Genomic DNA, 14059 nt, shown 5'->3' with positions numbered 1-14059 from the left:
ACACGCACCAGCACACCGTGGGAATGTCTGTGTTTTGACTTTGCTCTGTCGCTCTCTCTCTCTCTGTTGTTTCTCTGTGCGCACGCACAAACACACCCACAGCGTTGGAGCGCGCAGGTTTACGGTGCACGCTCGCCTCTGCCACACACCGCCGCCACTGTTGCCGTATGAAGTGAAGCGATCGCTTGGGTTATTTCTGTGTGTTTTATTTTTCAAATTTATTTTTTATGTTTTTATTGACGCTATCGAAGAGTTAAAGAAATTAAAATGCATGCCAAAATTTCATGTTTTGATTTTTGTTTTTGTTTTTGATGTTTACAGACAGACAAAGAAACCGCAGCACGTAAAGATGGAGTGTTATTTTTTCTTTGGGTTTTTTTCAAATATATTTTAATAATAAATCAAACATGTGCCATATGAAAAAATCTAAGACTTTGGTAAGTTATTGTGGTCGTGCTCTTTTGTGGAACGATCCTCAATTCCGAGATAATCGTCGTGATCGCAATGAGCAATTCTCTACCAAAACCGGAAATGGATTTTATTTGCATTTTTTTTATTTGGCTCAAACTTTGTGGGGGCCTTCCCTATGACCAAAGAAGCTATTTTGTGTCATTGGTTCACCCATACAAGTCTCCATACTCTTGATGCTAACATTTTTACAAGTTAAAATTAAAAAACGAAGTGCCAGCAGGGGTATCTTTTGGTAAAAACATTTTTTGCGAGATGTTGAGATTTTATTAAAGCGTTTTCAACTGCAATAAAGTGATAAATATAGCTGAAGTGAGCAAGCAAGTTTGACACACGTACATACCCGACTACTGTAAACGTTTTTAATCATAACTCGGAACTTAAACAAAACGTGTTTGTTTTTGTTTTCATTGCTCTATTTTTGATTTAATCAAGGTCAAACATTAAAACTCGTTTTTCTCGGAACGTCAAAAAGCTACGTGCCACAAGATAGCTCTGAAACAGGCCCTGATTTCCCGCACGAACCATTTTTGTTACGCCCTGTTAAATATGTATTCAATATAATTTTCTTACAAAAAGTGATAAAATGCCTATTTGATTCAGCGAAGGTATTTTTCAGGCCTGCAAAAAGTTTCCAACCCAGCGTACACATGAAGCAAACCAAAATGTCAGTTCACTGCTAGCATGTGAGTGTAAGCCTACTGTGTCCGTTCAACCACTGCCGCCTGACTCGTGCCGGTCGGCTGCTGGAGAATGCGAGACGTGAAAAAATGAGCTACACTCACTCAATTCGTGTCATATGACTGACTCGTAAAATCCTCTTTAAACACTATTTTGACTATTTTTAAACAATTGAATGGTTCAAGACTGTGCAAAACACTTCAAACAACCATAACTTATACGCAAAAATACATTTCCAAGTATAAATACAAACTTTTTGTGTAAAAACTTGTTTCTTTATGTGTGTGCGTGCAACGTCGAATGAGCGTTGGTCGACTACTGCCTCGCATTGCAGCTGCTCAATGAACTAGGGCACTCACGACTGCGCCGGGTTTGTTTATGTCACGGTTTTGCGGTTCAGTGACTGGATCTGAAAAATTCGTGTCAGAGTCGCCGATTTTCGCGTCAAGACCCCTGACATTTTCAGCACTGGTATTTTTCTTGATGCCAACATTTTTACAAGTTAAAATTCAAAAACGAAGTGCCAGCAGGGGTATCTTTTGATAAAAACATTTTTTGCGAGATGTTGAGATTTTATTAAAGCGTGTTCAACTGCAATAAAGTGATAAATATAGCTGAAGTGAGCAAGCAAGTTTCTTTAAAAAGTTTTCGTGAAATTAAGATATTTACATTTGAAAATTCATGTATGATTTTTGAAAATTGCTTCGAAAAAAAAAATTACGATCTAATGTAAATTGGTTGTCAAAAAAGGGTCAAATAAGCCATTACATAACAGCAATTATTTCTAGAGTTTTTTTTTTTGAATAGGTTCTACAAACATAATAGCTTATGGACCTTTTAAAAAAAACTCTGGATTAAAAAAATCGGCAAATTTCATGAAATTATAATATTATTATTATTTCATTTGGATGAAACTTTTTCAGGTGTTTCCCTTTAACCAAAGTATTTTAGATCATTGGTTCATCTATATAAATCTTCATATAATGTGGCGATACACAAATTATTTGTAAATATTTCGAAATAAGTAGTAAGGAATGGAGTTTTCTTGGTTCCCCTCCCACTAACATTTCCACTTTGCTTTAAATAAAATGTAATTACAAAAGCCGACTAGGTCCTAACCAGCTCCCAGCACCGAAAAGGACCTAATAAAAATAATTTTATAAAAAATGAGTTTTCTTATCGATTTAGCAGAACCGCTTTCAAAAAAAAGGAACACATTTTTGAATCGTACACCCAAAACTGGCAGCGCTAGTCCGAGAGAATGATGGTTTCGAGTCGTGAGAATAGTGGTACCATTCACGGACGCAGAGAACACAGCTCGAGATGGGCGATAGAACTATTCTCTCGAGGTTCATTTGCAAAAAAAGTTCATCCGTCAAACAAAAAACCAAAAGTGTCGACAACGGGAATCGAACCAGAGACCTTTGACAAACCAATCCAATGACTTAGCTGCCTCGGCCACCACAGCTTGGTGATTATTCTATCGATTTTGGCACTGAGCCCTCAATAAATTTTAAGAGAACGATTATCTCGACTCTGAATTTTGGGTGTATATAAAAAAAACTGTTTTATATCAATGATGTTTTAAAAATATTAACATTTGTGTTTTAAATTTTTTAAACATAAAGCATGATTTTGATGTTTTAAGTATGTACAGTCCAGACTGGATTATCCGAAGGCTTCGAAAAACTTTCACTTCGGATAGTCGAATCACGAAAAAAAAACATTTTTTTTGTTGTCTTGTTTTTTTATTGTTGAGCTTGAATATAACCCTAAACATGCTCTAAAGTAATTAAGAATTTTTAATTCCAAGATGGCGGCTACTTGTGGTGTTCAAATACTGAGAAAATGTATTTGGTTAGCTAAAACACAATCAATAACTCAAATTTGACTAAAATGGAAAAAAAAGTAAAAGTAAGAATTAAAAAATATTTTTTTTAGCTCGTGATTCGATTATCCGAAGTTCCATAAAACCTTTGGATAATCGAGTCTGGACTGTGTATTCAAAAGATTGGAAAATTTTACACTATATTTAAAATATATTTGAAAAAAAAAAACATTAATTTTAATTACAGTCAGTGGGGGTGACATTGGGTCTGGGGGGTGATAATCGGTCAAAGTATTTTTTTTACGGATTTTACCATTTCTCAGGTACTTCTCAATGAAACTAAATTCTGTTAAAATGGTTGTGCAAGGGACATTTTAAGATGACTTTGCTGAAAAAAATCTCGTTCTTAGAACAAATCCTGTCATTTTAGCAGCTGTCTAAAGTTGTGGTACGTTTTTGATTTTTTTGTTGGAATTGATCAAAAAGTACCCAAATGTTTGAAAATCTCTACTTCAAACATTTTAGCACGTCAAAACGATTCCCTCGAACAAGAAACACTGTTTATTAAAAAATTACGAGAGGTGTATCGTTTTTTGACCCATAGTCATTCCCACTGACGGTATTAAAATTGTGATTTTTTTTCATATTTCTCTGTGGCTCAAAATTTACTGTGATTTTCAAACATATTTGAAAAAAAAAGATTTTGAAATAATTTTTTTTCAAAAAAAAATCTTGTTAAAACAAGTACATAAAGTTTTAAATGTTTTAATTTTTAAAAAGTTTTCATCATATTTGTTTATGCAGTAAATACACCGGTAAGTACATCGGCGTTAATCGTCCAGTTTTCACACCGTCGAGATGGCCGAGTGAGTTGTGGCGCGGTTTTAGTAAGCTGGGTATGACCCAGTTTGATGATATTTTTGGAATTGCAAGTTTTTTTTGCATTGCTTATGTCAGAGGTAAATTTGTACCTTTTCAGATTTATTATTACACATTTTTCTGACATAAAAGATGCACACATTAGGGTGGTCCAAATCTGGACTTTCTCGTGGCTAGCCCCTGAAATCAAAGATTGACCCATCACTAGGCTAAATTCCAAATTTGAGCCCATTCTGACCACGGGAACCCCTCCCTAGTGATGGGTCAATCTTTGATTTCAGGGGGGAACCCCGAGAAAACCCGGATTTGGACCACCCTAGTATTCATTCCCAATATTATCATGATTTTTTTAACGGTGTATCTTAACTGCCAAAATCTAAAATCCAGTTCATTGTCAAACACCCCAACCCCACATATTCTAAAAAAAATCTCACTCCATTTTTACGTGCGGTAAATATTAAGTTTTTTGGACTTTACAAAAAAAAAACACAAAAATATAACCACTACGGAGCTCTTAGACCGACACCGACGAGGCCAGTACGCTCCTCTCCAAAGTATTCGCAGCTGTCAAGGAGACTTCTCAAGTGCGACACAAATGAACCGCGACAATGTCTCAACTCCGCGTCTCACATCTCAGCTTAACTCAGTCCGTCAGAAGCGAGCTGCCCCCTGTTTGCCCACAGTGAAAAGTTCTCGTCTCTCGTCTCGTCCTGAAAGTCTGACACAATTTTACCCTTGTCTTGTGTCTCTTCCCATTTTTTTCTTCTTCTTCTTCTGCGCTGTCATTACCCTGTTGTTCCCTTTTCTTCAGTTTCACGATGCGCCACCGACACTGATTGACATTCTGAGCTTCATGAATTTGGTATTCACATTCTTCTTTTTACTGGAGACTATTATGAAACTAATCGCATTCGGATGTAAGGTTGGTAGCACTGCCGCGAACTGTTCTGTTTTGTCTTTTGTTTATTGACTTTTGGTTTTCTTTATGTTGTTGTCTTGTGTTGATTTCTGTGGGGTGGGCAATTTAACCGCGAACCGGATGCGGTTCACCAATCGGGGAAGAGACCCGACTCTGATAACATGTGTAATTTTTCATTTCGATTACACTTTCAGAAACTTTCGCCAGCCAAGTAGTTCATGCATCTTCTTCACCATTCAGTTTTTATTTTTCATACTAATTCTTCTTTTCTCTAATGTATATGTAGCTAGTTAACACAACAACAACATCAATTCTTAGGGACAGTTTCTATGTTGTCTTAGTTCTGTAAGATCCAAACAGTACCAAACTATCAACTTTTACCATTCAACACTTGTTTAGAAAGCCGCCTTTGTTTGTCCTTCCTAACTAGCGACTAAAAGTTCAGGATTCACGAACGTTTTACTGAGTTTTCACATCCTACTTTTTACTTGCCGACCGTTAAGCTTTGTTTACATTGACTAGGTGTAACGTTTCGTTCCGACTGTTTTTCTTCTCTGTTCTCAATTTCTTCCTTTTGTACATTTTCTAGTTTATTAGCGAATAGTTGTAGTGATCATCTTTTGGAAAACTTTTTTCTCATTCTTCTTAAACCAAAATAATACGACTCAACATATTTCATCATCAACGAAAGGAGCAATTCTTTGTTTCAAATTATTTTGAACGAACATTATTTATATTTTTCAGTTATAATTTGTCGAATTGTAATTTTCTCTGGCGCTAATAATTTTTTCTTTGATTTCTTTTTCCACCTTCTCGATTTCGTTTTTCTTGTTCTCTTACCTTTCTTCCCACATGGTGCAGAACTTTTTCAAAGATCCTTGGAATATATTCGATTTTATAACGGTTATTGGAAGTATTATCGACGCATTAGTTTTAGAATTAGGGGTAAGTATACACGATTGAACTTTAAAAGTATACTAAATTACAGCATTCGGGAGCAAAGAAAATCGGATAAACCACTCAACTAAACTCATGCCTTGTTCAATCAAAAACAAGTTAAACCAACTCGAAATCATCAGTTTGAATTGTACTTTCAAAATTGACTATTCCGAACAATTTAAAAAAACTGAATAATCACTAAATATAAATCCAGCAAACTCGAAATCAATTGTCATTAATCTTTATCATGCTTCATCTCAAGTCACTTGGAAGAGAAGCTTTTCTATATCCAAAAAGTTCTTCTGCTTTTTATGGCATAATAAAAAAGCAAATTTACCCAAAAATTGAACTGAGTTAACAAACACAAATGAAATAAACTGAATATGATAATTTATGATTCAAATCAACCACTGTTCGTTTGATGCTGAAATTATCGCTTTCAGAATAATATAGTTTTTACTAATTTAATTGACTTACTTGTGATATTTGGAGTAAATTTAGACTCGTTGTGTTTTTTACATCACGGATAACTAGCTTTTGCTTATTGCAAGTATAAAAGAATCTTTGGTTATGTTTCAGATTTCAAAACATATCATGAATGTTTAAAATTCTATTCATTGTTAGCTTATTGAATATCTTTCACTTTATCATCACGTTTTAAAAACATTTTCCAAAAAAATTGCATTTTGTTCGTAGCAACTATTTTTAAAAATTTATTTCAACTCCACCCCATCAATATTTACTAAAGCAAGCAGTGGCAAGATGTTTACATTATGTTTTTTTCGTGAAAATTAACTTTTTTTAAAATCTAATGAATTTGGAGCGACTGTCTAGTGTATAAGAAATTTTAAAACGATTTTATAATGTTTTTGGTTCACTCCTTACCTCCTCGACTTTATTTGAATAAAAATGCATTTTTGATGGTTGTTTTACAATTTTTTAACTTTTTTTTATAAATTTTGTCGAAAAGTTGTTTTAAAGATAGTTTCAACCATATTAAAATAATAGAATAACCGACCGAACCGACTTAACATGAAAAAAAATCACATTTACTATAATTTTGGTTCCCCTTTAAAAATGCCTGAAATTTTTATCCATATTCAATTTCACTTAAAACTTCTAAATTCTTATAAAACCAAATTAAAAAAAAATTTGAAGAAAAGAAGAAAATTTGTTAGAACTAAGAAACAAATAAGACTGTAAAATCTATGAAAAATACTAAAAAAGCTGTTACTGCTTTAAAAAAATAATATGGCTAAATCATTTTGAAATTTCTGACTACTCAAATAAAACTTTACTTACGTTACGTTGGTGCCTTCCACACATTCTTAAAGTCAATACATTCCGTCAAAATAGCAACATTCTCCCTTAACATGTTTAACAAATCAACTTTAATACTGATTACCTCATTACCATAAACATATCAAACGATAGTTCGCATGGAAGCTTCAGACAGTGTTTCTATCACAATATCTGAGATCCGGCCTCCAAAAAGTGTATAAATACCACTTAAGTGCTAATGACTTTTGATAGGGATTGTCAGATCGACAATGTTTTGGGCTCGTTGGAAAGGTCTTTTCAATTCGTTGGGTAAAATGTATAACATGAGTTTTTACAAAAACCACCCTTTTATAAGCTTCTGAAATGTAGTCAAGATCGTTTTTTAGCATAACTTTTGAAGTACTTAACTAAACTTGCTGATTTTAAATAAAGCCTTATGGAACCCAGACATTTGCTCAGAACATGATTTTGAGTCGATATGTATACGTGAAGGTAAGTCTAGGTGGTCTAATTATGAAGTTCATTTTCGAGTGATTTTATAGCTTTTCTTCAGTAAGGTGAGGAAGGCAAAAACATTGAGCAAATGTTGTCTTCCACGCTTCAGAAACTTCTATAACATAGTTAAAAAAATGGTTTGGAGAAAGAAAAAATCTAAATTCTAGTTTACAATTTGTTTGTAGGAAATCAACAACATTTAGCGATGTAACGGAAGATTTCTATCCTTAGTACGTACGTACGTATTTAATCATTTTGTCATTTTGCGTGAATAGTAACCTAAAACTTTGAAGTTTTTTTTCAGAAATTATATAAAATATGCAACAATTTCCCACAAAAACAGACTGAGTCGAAAAAACAAATGTCCGATCAGTCTCAAAATTGCACTTGGCTGAAATTATTTGAACCGTAGGGTGACCAACGATGTGTTAGGGTGGTTTCGTCAATTTTACTAAAACCACAAAGCCAAAGAGCGTATGTCTGAAAATATTATCAAATTTGCATAATATATCTGAAAACGGTGAAGTTTCATTGACAGTATTTCAAGATATGACTGTTTAAAAATAATGCGTTTTTCGACGAAACGATGAAAAAATAATTATTTTTTTCATTAAAATTGTGATATTTGCAACTTAACTTAACTTTTTTGGGTACCAAATGTTGCGTATTTCAATTACAATAATTTTTGTTCGAATCATGCTGTTTTCGTGGGGAAATGCTGTATGTAAATTTTACACTTTTTCAAAATGAAATGTTTGGTGTCAATATATGAAAGTAACATTCAAATTACTGTTTTAAGTTGGAATTGTTGCAGGCCGTGGCTGAAAAAGAAATTTTAGTATTGCAAATCAATGCACCAACTTTAAAAAATTCTTCATTGAAAAGACGCTCTTTCAAACATCGTGACCTAGAAATTATTTTACCTAGGGTTTTTCGATTTTTGAACGATCATGCGAAAAAAAAACGAAGTTTACTTTATAGCTGTCGGCCACCATTGCTAGTACCAACCACTAGTGTCTTCCTTTTTATCTACAAGGACTTCGCCGCCCTGGGCTCCTAAGTGTATGAAGTATGGCACGGAGCGACGGCGCCGAATACCCATATTTACACAAAGAATTTTAGAGCGCCGATCATGCGCCTCCATCAAAATATATGAAAAAACTTAAAATTGGAAAAAAAAATCAAATATCCCTAGGTAAAATATTTTCAAGGTCACGGATATTTGAAAAGGACCCCCAAGCGTCCTTCCGACGAAGCATTTTTTTTAGATACAAGTGTGTGTTGTTCAATCAACCTAAAAAAACAAATTCAAAAACACTAACATATTTTTTCCCACCCTCTTTCGCAGGAGAACTCCTTCAACGTTGGATTTTTAAGACTGTTTCGTGCTGCACGATTAATCAAACTACTCCGACAAGGTTATACAATACGAATATTACTGTGGACATTTGTTCAATCATTCAAAGCACTGCCATATGTCTGTTTGCTGATTGCCATGCTATTTTTTATCTACGCAATTATCGGCATGCAGGTATTTTTACTTTTTACTATTCCAATTTATTCCACAAATTTTAGCGATTGATTTCCACGAACGAGCGTCACCACCGAGCTGTCCCCAGCTTATTCGGACGCGTGAAAATCCGAAAGAAATTTTCTTTTTTGTTTTAATTTTTGTTTATTTTTTTTTAAATTTAAGTTTAAACTTTAGAAAAGGGTCAGATAGAGTAGAACATTTCAATAGTCCATTAAAAGAGCGTCAAATTTCATCATCAACTGTTTTTGCTTATCCAGTTCCGTAATGCCAAAGATTTAGAACAGTCCAACATTTTGCGGTTTGAGGCATGGCTAAGTTACTTGGCAACGATTTTCATTCTTTTACCCTTTAAATTTTCTCGTTCAAATTTTATTAAATTTTCAAAATAATTTTTGCTCTCAGCGCTTAACTAGCGAAAATGCGATTTCAATTCAGTTTCTCTCGACAGTTTTCCATAATTTTGATTTGTGGTTCATGCCTATAGAATAGATGATTTTAACGTTTTCCACTTTCTTTTTGCAATCATTCATTTCAACAACAAAAAAAAATCAAAATCCAATCCAGGTTTTCGGCAACATGAAGTTCGATCCGGACACCGCCTTAAATCGACACAATAATTTTCAGACCTTTTTCGGCGCGCTTCTGCTACTCTTTCGGTAAAGATCAAACGAGGTTTTTATATTCTAACAATTCTAGTAGCAACCTAGTTGCAAACGTTCAAGCAAAACCACTCCACAACAGAAAATAAATAAACTTGCCCACCTTCCCCCCTAAATTAATGCTGAGTAATTAAGTTTGTGAAAACAGAAAAAAGTCGTAAATGTTGTTTTTTTAAGTAAAAACTTGTACAGAAAAAAACTCACCCCGCAACACTCTTACTATCACCCGAATGGTTATTGAATTAATTTTCCCTGCTAAACAAAAAAAAACTTTAAATAAGAAAATCGCTAAACTAACGTAACTGTGTGTATCCGTTGAGTAACCCCCCTGTTGAACCACCCCCCGTTTATTGAAACCAAGGTTTGTCTCCGTAGAAGGTAGCTCGAAAAGTTTCGTCTGTCAGTGTGGCACCGTTGCGTTACTGCCCAGTTGTACATGTGTATGTGTGTGTATTTAGACTCTTCAAAGGTAACACGGAAACAACTTTCAGGATATTCAGGTTGAAAATTTATCGATTAGGAAAAATACTGAACGAAATGTTATAAATTTTATCAAACAGCACAATTTGATTGATATTTTCATTAGCATGTTGTACATAAGTTTCATTTATTAACGAAAACCCCAAATTTGACATGAGAATTTTGTCAGAAAACACTAAGTGAAGTTAAGAATACGAATTAGAGACCCTTTAGATTAGATTTATTATAAACAAATACTCAAAATCTCACCCAAATATTATTTGTTTATTTGAATTAAAGTTTTTTTTTGTTTCGTTCAAAGTTTTCACAAAATCCGTGAAATTAAATCTACAGTGACGCCACTATTTTTTTCATTTTACGAAACATTTATAAAAATCAAGAAAAGCTCGATTGAAAACTACTAAAATAACAAAAAAAAAACATACACTAAACCCCCCCGTTATCTTTACCACCCCCACCTGTACCTTGTAAATGTCTCTCTCTGTGTGTATCGCGCAACACCCAAACACACACACACCTAGGTGTTTGGAAATATTGAACTAGAGCCTGAATCAGCTATCACTAGACACAACAACTTCCGTTCCTTTGTCCAAGGGCTGATGCTATTGTTCAGGTAGGTCCACACATGATTGCTAACAACAAAAAATCAACAAACAATTCGAACATTATGTCACCTTCACTTTACTTGAATCTTGTTGGAGTAAATGTCAAGTGAAACCACCCCAATTTTCAAAACTCGCATTTGTCTGTCTTTCTCTGCATATTTCTTGCCTTCTCAAAAGAAATTGATATAATTTTGTTAGAGCAGAATTTTCGCACACAAACAAACTTTTGTTTGCGAATAGTACATGTCAATATTTCTTTGAGATTGTTTGAATGCAGGAAATCTTGAGAGAATATTAGTGAGAGCAGAATAAATCGATGTTGGAATGCCTGTTGATAATTTCTCATGAAGCAATTGTTCTGTTGAAAAAACAAAAAGAAATCACAAAAAGATTACAATAAAAATTATTTTGAAAAATATCGCTGAAAATAAAACTTTTATTGTTAAAAAAAACTTGTAACTTGTTAAAAAATCAATCAGAGTTGAGGGACAAAAACTTTAAATAAAATTGATAATTGAATTTTTGTTGGAATAAATATATCCACAAATTAAAAAAAGAGCAATTCTCCACCAAACCCAGTAAAAGATTTTACCTATATTTTTTTATTTGGCTCAAACTTTGTGAGGGCCTTCCCTATGACCAAAGAAGTAATTTTGTGTCATTGATTTACCCATTCAAATCTCCATACAATTTTGGCAGCTGTTCATACAAAAATGGTACGTAAATATTCGAAAATCTGTAATTTTATGATTGTTTGGTGTCTTCGGCAAAGTTGTAGGTATTGATGACTGTTCAGAAAAATAGGCACACGGAAAAAAAAAAGATTTTTCAATTATCTTTTTTTCCCAAAAATGCAATTTTCCAAAAATAAATTAAAATCTCGCATCTTTGAAGCTATTTAGAAGTATGGACCAAAATTTTGCCGATGAGTTATAATTTTTTTTAAATAATGATTTTTGTTAAAAAAAATAAATCTTGTACTTAAAATATTTTGACCTATTTTTTTCAAATGTAAAATCGAATTTGCAATCAAAAAGTACTCTACATTTTTTTTTTGTTAAGTGCATCGTTTTCATTCGTTTGTCCGAAAATGTCCGGTTTTTGACTTATTAAAATAGTGTCCGTAATTGTTCACTCCCGAAAACACAAAATTTCCTACAATTTCGTCTAAAAACATTGAAGATTGGACCTCTGGTAGCTGAGATAAAGCAGCTGAAAGAAAAAGAAAAAATACAGGAAAATTTAAGTTTTTAAAGTCTAACTCAAACAACCCTCCAATTTCTAATTGCGATATCTCAGCCCGATCTTTTCGGGCACAATATTTAAAAAAAAAATTAATCAAGGCTGAAATTTCAAAAGGGCGTAATATTGAATGTTTGGCCCTTTTGAAATGTTAGTCTTGATTCAAAAAAAATTAAATATGTTTTTGGAAAAGATCGGCAAATTTGACGAACGGTTCATTTTTTAACATTGACAACGGACCATTAGTTGCTGACATATCGACATTAGAAAAAGTTTTAAAAGCTCAGCAACCAAAGGTCCAATCTTCAATGTCTCTTAGACAATTTTATAGCAAATTTTCTGAACCTTTATAAATTAAAAAAAAACCGAAATTTTTCAAACATAATTTAACTAAGAACGGCTATATTTTGAAAACGGTGCACTTAATAAATATTTAAGTACAAGATTTACATCCTTACAAAAATCACTTTTTACGTCGGCAAAATTTTGGTCTCTACATCTGAATGGCTTAAAAGATGCGGGGTTTTGTTCCCGAATATATATTTAAAAAAAAAAAAACAAATGGGAAATAGATTTTTTTTTGAAAAAAAGTTTAAAAAAATCACATTTTTTTTTCCATGTACCCTTTTCTTAATAGTTCTCATCGATACCTACAACTTTGCCGAAGACACCAAATCAATCAGAAAAATTCTTGAAAAGTTACAGATTTTCGAATATTTTCGTACCATTATTCGAAATTGTATGGAGATTTGTATGGGTGAACCAATGACACAAAATGGCTTCCTTGGTGATCGGGAAGCCCCCACAAAGTTTCAGTTAAATAAAAAAATACAAAAAAGTTCAAAATCGACCGATTTCGTAGAGAATTGGTAAGGTGAATAAAAATAGATGCATCATATATATTTAATAGAAATTGATTGTTTATGGGAAGATTGCTCATACGTCCAACTGAAACAGTGTGAACCCAATCCAGCATTGATTTCTGCTCAAAAATAGTTTCAAAAAATAGTTTTCAACTAAGCATAGCAATTTCTAGCGATAGAATTCAACAATATTTTTTTTCCTCAATTTTAATAGAGCAGAAACTATACTCTCACTTAAAACCAACTTTTATGAACATTTTAAACCACTTGTTAGTAATCACAAAAAAAGCATTATAAACTAGTTTCCTCACAAATAGCGACTAACAACTAAACAAAAACAAATCCTAGCGAGATGAGTTTATATCTTAGGATCACTCTTACCAACCCTAACAGGTACTAAGTAGCCCATCTATAGCTCAAAACTAGTCCGATAGACCGTTCTTCCCTTCCTTTGTTGCGTACGAAGCAAACCTGTACGAACATGAACTTCGATCTCACGTCCTCAAATCACTACGCGTGGCAGTGAATCCTTACGGGGAAGTTCGTACCGTCCTTCCCCCCCCACGAAGAGTAAATGGTTTTTCCACTTTTTTTTTTTATTTTAATATTTTTTCATATCATAGCGAAACCTAGAGCAGTTCCATTTAGCTAGTTTAGTCACGTTGCTTGATTTTGTGCGAAGTTCAGGAGGAGTTTCACCACGTTTTGTTAAAATTCTTCCTCGATTTTGATCCAGCATTTGTTTGTAAAAAAATAAAACTCGTACTTTGCATCTCATGTTACTAAGCCCACCAGTTATTTGTTCGTCATAGTTACCAACACTTTTTGTTCCGGTTAATAGAATCCTTAGCAGTTTGATCGTCATTGAAAGTTACCACTTATTTGCTAGTTGATTGACGTAGTGATTTTTTTAACAGTTAGCTCCAATTTTCGATCCTCAAATCCTTTGCATTCGATTCTTAGCTAATCCTTAAACATAAAAGCAATGCAGCTTCAATTTTGAAATAATAAAAACCTTCCGCCAAGAATTAAGGTTGAATGCCTTTCACAAAGCTCCTCAAAACAATGCCTCACACAAACAAATAATGACACTAACACTTGCATATGAACACTCACCAACAGTCCAACAAACACAAAAAAAAACATCAACAAATTTGCTATTAATTTATTGTTAATATCAAACAAA

The 14059-nt window shown here is 33.4% G+C and overlaps 1 protein-coding gene across 13 annotated transcripts in view; it reads left to right on the top strand.

Moving 5' to 3' along the window:
* The window catches only part of LOC6036934 (voltage-dependent calcium channel type A subunit alpha-1), a 176843-nt gene that overhangs the window by 111055 nt on the left and 51729 nt on the right, over nt 1-14059 (top strand). For 10 of the 13 annotated variants that reach the window (XM_038264621.1, XM_038264617.1, XM_038264619.1 and 7 more), the window contains exons 19-21: nt 5637-5720; nt 8839-9021; nt 10685-10776. In XM_038264621.1, the coding sequence (XP_038120549.1) occupies nt 5637-5720; nt 8839-9021; nt 10685-10776 (359 nt within the window). Of the gene's footprint in view, nt 1-4667; nt 4779-5636; nt 5721-8838; nt 9022-9588; nt 9681-10684; nt 10777-14059 lie in introns of all 13 variants that reach the window. The other 3 variants (XM_038264614.1, XM_038264622.1, XM_038264613.1) reach the window with 2 other exon arrangements.

This window comes from Culex quinquefasciatus, chromosome 3 (genome assembly GCF_015732765.1).
Source record: "Culex quinquefasciatus strain JHB chromosome 3, VPISU_Cqui_1.0_pri_paternal, whole genome shotgun sequence".
Taxonomy (NCBI): Eukaryota; Metazoa; Arthropoda; class Insecta; order Diptera; family Culicidae; genus Culex; species Culex quinquefasciatus.
This window is presented reverse-complemented; position numbering and strand designations above follow the sequence as displayed.